Consider the following 5,693-nt stretch of genomic DNA (forward strand, 5'->3'; position numbering starts at 1 on the left):
TTTTTTTTTTTTTTTTTTTGTTTTTTGTCTTTTTTCCGTGTCCGGCAACGGATCGCAACCCTCAGTGTTGCCCCCGTACCGGACCGGGGACCGGCAACGGGATTGCAAGCCTCGGTGTTGCTCCCGCGCCTCGCTCAGCCAGTGAGCGGGAACCGGTCTGTATGTGGGATCCGAACCCTCGGGCGGGAGCGCCGCCACGCTTCCCAAGCGGCATACTATCCAGTGCGCCACCGGGCCGGCCCCTTTCCTGTACTATTTTAAGAAAATTCAAGGACTCAAAGATATAGCACAAGTACAGATAAAGGATGATATCTAAGAGATAGTATTAAGTGATTAAAAAGTAGAGTACAGAATAAGTTGTGTTCTATGCTACCATTTGTGAACAAATATGCTTGCCTATGTAAATACTTTGTATAGATATCTGGACTAACTTACAAATAATTGTAACTAGGACATAAAGGATAACTAGGAAATTGGAGTTTAGGAGTGTAAGACAGACTTTTACAAGTGCTATTTGGTACTGTTTCCATTTTTAAAAACTATGCACATCTATTACTTTAAAAATATTAAAACACATGGGCCGGCCCGGTGGCGCACTGGATAAGTGCGCCGCTTGGGAAGCGCGGTGGCGCTCCTGCCCGAGGGTTNAAATCACAAAATCAATCTACTTTCAAGAAATATTAGAAAACATAGAAAAGAAAAAAGACAATTAAAGAGATAATTATCTTCTTAAAAGATAACTAAGAAATGCTACCATCAGAAAATAACTATTAACATTTTGATATATAATTCCTCCAGGTTTGTCTTTCTCTCTGTAGCTATCTTTTTTATCTTGCTACCTAACTACCTATCTATCTTATCCATACACACACAAATTTATTTTTACATGATTGAGATCATATGAAAGCTACAACTTTGTATCTTATTTTATTTAACATTATATTGCATATGTACCTATGTCATTAAATTCTTTGGAAACATAATTTTTAATACCTAAATATATGCCTATCTAAGCATTCTCCTACTTGGACATTTAAATGTTTTCAATATTTCAATTATATATAACACATAATAAAGTGAAAAAATATAACTTTATGTACACTCTTGAGTTCATCAAGGACAGAAACTATTCTTATTCATCTTATTTATCACCTATCACAATGAACATATAGACATTCAACCATAATTTGTTGAATAAATGAATAAATAAAAGCAGCAATAAAACATTTTAAGTAGTGCTATAATTAATTATGAATTATCTTTCTAATATAAAAGTCTACTATAATAATTTAGTAATTATTAGTAATAATTATCAGTAATTATTACTAATAATTATTTAAAACCAAATACATACCTCCAGTAAGAAAGAGGAATTCTTTCTTATTAAAAAAAGGTTTTTTTGTTTTCCAAGATAATTTAAAAACCACAGACCAAAGCATTAGTCATATTTAATCTCATATTAACTTATGCTTGTTTAATTTTGTATCATTTTCTACCTTTTAATAATTTTTTATAAACTGCCTTTGCCTAAGACCAGGATACAACAGCAATACAGAAATTTTAAAGTACTTAATTCTTTATAGTTAAAGTACCTTAGAGTTTAAATGCTCTTAAAGCATCTGATTCCAAATTTTTTAGTTAATTGGAAAATCCTATACTACATTTGACTTTGAAGAAAATGTAAGATTTTTATAACATCACATGGAGAAAATCTCCATTATAAAGATATGGAGCCAAAACAAAGACATGTAAGAGATTTGAAAAACTCAATGACTAAAGATAAGACTTTAAAACACTTCAACCTAAGGGAAGAGACAATATAACAAGAACACAAGGGTGATTTTTATCATGTGGTCATAATTTGTAGTCTACCACGAGTTATTGAGTAAAAATGAACTTAGTTTCTCATATGTCTTTAATAATAGAAAGTTGTTTCCATTCCGTAGCCCATGATAATTGTCAAGATTACTGAAAGATAACTTAAATTGCATTTAGTAAACCATAATGTTAAAAGGAGTTAGTTCCTCTGTTCCTTTCCCTCCTTTCAGAAACAAGATCTTTAAAAATCTAACAAATGAAAAAAATTTCTTTTACTTTGTGCTTATTGCGACTGGCAATAAGATGAATGAGAATGGTTTCTGTCCTTGAGGAACTCATAGCTATTAAATATAATATTTATGGGCTGACCCCGTGGCGCACTCAGGAGAGTGTGGCGCTGGGAGCGCATTGGCGCTCCCGCCGCAGGTTCGGATCCTATATAGGGATGGCCGGTGCGCTCACTGGCTGAGCGCGGTGCGGGCGACACCACGTCAAGGGTTGTGATCCCCTTACCGATCACAAAAAGGACAAATAAATAAATAAATAAATAAATAAATAATTTTAAAAAGATAATATTTATATAAAATTATATTTTTTCACTATTATATGCTATAAATAGGTGAAATATTGAAAGATGTATATGTTATAAGGTTCTAATTTAAAAGTAGTGTCCATTATAAATAATATAGCAGTGAACACAAAGACACAGCCCTTGACTTCATGGAGATTACAAAAAAAAAAAAAAAAAAAAACTAGATTATTTTCTTCTAGGAAAATAATCTTACTTGTAGTATTACTACTGTTGTAGCTATAAAATGAGCCTGCTAGTTCATAACAAAGTAGAAGGTAATGGGAAGAAACTTATGAATAAAAGCAACGCTTTAAAATTAATATGTTTTGCTTAGAATTCTGGCAAGTCTTTTTCCCATTAATTATCCCCCTCCCACCACTTGCCCCACAAATAACATCTCCAATTAGTTAAAGATTTCATTTTATGTTCATGGCTATAAAAACAATGTTGTAAAAAGGACTTAATATGAGTATATTTAACATCATACCATACCTATACAAGTCTGCTTCTGGTTGCTGGCATTCTATCACAGCTACAAGAGTATCCAAATTGGCAACTGTTTGTAATAATGCTGTTTCTGGAACTGCCACATGTGTCTGGAAAAAAAAAAAAAGATTAAGTTGCACAGTTTCATGAGCCAAATGGGATCTTAGATATCAACTATTTCAAATCTCTTTTACAGATAAAATCATAGTATACTGTACCTGAGATCACTCAGCTAGACAAAAAAACAGAGAAAAAGAAAGCAAAATAAGAAGCAATGGCAGCTACTATGATTATCTGTTTACAGAGGCCATTTGCATATAAGGAAATTAAATCTGTTTGTGTAGTCACTACTGCTCAAAGATGATTATAAGCAATTTAATAGGAAAAAAATGTGAGTTTTAACCCTTGACTATACTCTGAAAACAGTAAATTTAAATTTGTCCCTTATCTAAAAAAGCACTGAAAATATTAAGATTGTAATTTTTCTAAAAGCACTTTTAGTTTTAACTTAAATTGACTAAACCATGTGAGGCTACCCTTAAAATAAATATACAGTCACCCCCTTTGTATCTGTAAGTTCTGTATCTGTGGATTCAACCAACCAAGGATCAAAAATATTCGGGAAAAAAAAATTGCATCTGTGCTAATCATGTATAGACTTTTTTTCTTGTCATCATCCCCTAAACAATACAGTATAACAACTATTTATATAGAATTTACATTGTATTAAGTGCTATAAGTAATCTAGGGATGATTTAAAGTATAAGGGAGAATGTGCACAGGTTGTATGCAAATATTATGCCATTTTATATGAAGGACTTGAGCAACAGTGAATTTTGTCATCCACGGAGGTAATGGAACCAATCCCTCACTGATACCAAGAGAAAACTGCATAAAAATATTAATTCTTTTTAAAAACTTTATAATTTTTTAAAAGATTTTAAATCAGGTTACACTTGATTACTTTGACCAAAGGAATATATCACTAAAACCCAAAGACATTTTGTGCACCAAAAGCAACACTCAAACATATACATGAACACACCTTCAGGTTAGTTTCTCCATCCAAACTAGCAGTTGTAACGTGACATGAACCATCAAGTCGATCTGAGGACAGAAGCACCAAATCTGCAGGGAAAATTTCATCTTTGGCTATTCGAACAATGTCACCCACCTATGAAGAATTTTGGGGAAATGTGAATATACAGATTTTAAAAGGTAAGGACTTATTTTTATTAGGTTTTATATATATAAGTAGCTTATCACAGCATTTTAGTGCAGGAAAGCAGACTTTTAACTAAAATATAATCAAGATTAGAATTATGTGCTGTGATACCAAAATATAATTGATTTCTATTATTTACCAGATGCATACCCGAATGTTTTTTGATCTAGTTTTTACAAGGCCACCACTTCGAACAACATAAACAGGAGCTCCATTTACTTCATTATCTGAGTTATGTCGTAACCAATCTTCATATCCCTGTAAATACCCAAAGAATAAAAAAATACCTTTTTTTATCATTACATTGTACTAAAGCATCGAAATATTACTCTGTGCCCCATAAATATATATAATTATTACTTGTCAATTAAAAAACATTTTTTTAGTATTCTTTGAAGATAATTTTATAAAAATAGGGGAAAAACACCATAAAACCTACCCAAATCATTTCATTTACCAGAATTATATTAGGTGATTTGATGCATATGCTCATAGGTATTTGGAATTTGATCCCAGTAGAAACTCCCTTCTCTTGGTTTCCATTATACACATGTTCCTTGTTTTCATAGGATCTCTCTAGTTACTTCTTCCCACTTTCTCTATGGCAAGTTCCTTTTATGTCATCTTTATGGGCCTTTTTCTCACATTTTATTTTTTCACTATGAGATTGCTTTATTCCTATGTCTTACAATAGTATAATATGTATACTAGTAAAAATACGCTGGTAATTCTGAAATTTATACCTCCAGCCCACATCTCTCTTCTGGACTCCAAACTTGAATACCTAACTGCTTTATTAATACTTCTATTTTGATATCTATAAATATCTTAAACATATTTAAAACTAAATTGATGATGCTATCCCCAAAGTCTGTTGCATTACCAATGTTTCCCATCTTGACAAATGACATCACCATCTACTGAGCTGTGCTTGCCAGAAATCTGGGCAGTCATTCTTGATTCCTACTTTATCCTAACACCGATTCAATCACTAAATCCTATTGCTCCTATGTACAAATGATATTTTAATAATAAAGTATAAATTCACAAAGCAGTATTACAGACAATAAATAGTAAAAAATGAACAAATTTTGAAACTGAGGTTGAGTTCTTTCACTTTCTGAAACCATAAACCAACAGAACTATAATTAGTACTTAAGAAAATATGGTAGGCTATATGGTTCATTATTAAAAAGGGAAACAGACATAAGTATTTCACAAAGAATTGTTTGATTAAATGTTAAGGAATAGCAATTAAAAAAATTTTTTTTAATTTTTAATGAATACTATTATTTTTTTCCATTCTAAGATGTTGTGGAGCCGTTGGACAGGAGGGGGAGAGGGGAAGGGGAGAGGAAATAAGGTAGGAGAAGGAGGAAGGAAGGGGGGGATGTGGTTGAGGCCTGTGGCACCCCCCTCATTCCCAGACAAGGGGGCTTCCAGTGGTGGCTTGATCATTGCTGTGCTGGTTGCAGGTGTCAGGGGGTGTGGCTGAGGCCCTTGGCCCCCCACCACGCAATTTTTTTAAGTAGAAAAGATTTCCTGTACTATTTTTTTTTTTTTTTTTTTTTTTTTTTTTTTTTTTCCGTGTCC

The 5,693-nt window shown here is 32.6% G+C and overlaps 2 protein-coding genes across 2 annotated transcripts in view; both read right to left on the reverse strand.

Annotated features, from left to right (window-relative positions):
* The window catches only part of ATP11B (ATPase, class VI, type 11B), a 94,575-nt gene extending 90,648 nt beyond the window's left edge, over nt 1–3,927 (reverse strand). The window contains exons 1-2 of the mRNA XM_008572235.1: nt 3,921–3,927; nt 2,882–2,985 (exon numbers count right to left, since the gene is read on the reverse strand). The gene's annotated coding sequence lies outside the window, so the exon portion shown is untranslated. The remainder of the gene's footprint in view (nt 1–2,881; nt 2,986–3,920) is intronic.
* The window catches only part of LOC103590102 (probable phospholipid-transporting ATPase IF), a 15,647-nt gene continuing 13,737 nt past the window's right edge, over nt 3,784–5,693 (reverse strand). The window contains exons 5-6 of the mRNA XM_008572237.1: nt 4,251–4,358; nt 3,784–4,049 (exon numbers count right to left, since the gene is read on the reverse strand). Coding sequence (XP_008570459.1) covers nt 3,861–4,049; nt 4,251–4,358 — 297 coding nt within the window. The 3' untranslated portion in view covers nt 3,784–3,860. The remainder of the gene's footprint in view (nt 4,050–4,250; nt 4,359–5,693) is intronic.

Source organism: Galeopterus variegatus, unplaced genomic scaffold (genome assembly GCF_000696425.1).
Source record: "Galeopterus variegatus unplaced genomic scaffold, G_variegatus-3.0.2 Scaffold766, whole genome shotgun sequence".
NCBI classification, from domain to species: Eukaryota; Metazoa; Chordata; class Mammalia; order Dermoptera; family Cynocephalidae; genus Galeopterus; species Galeopterus variegatus.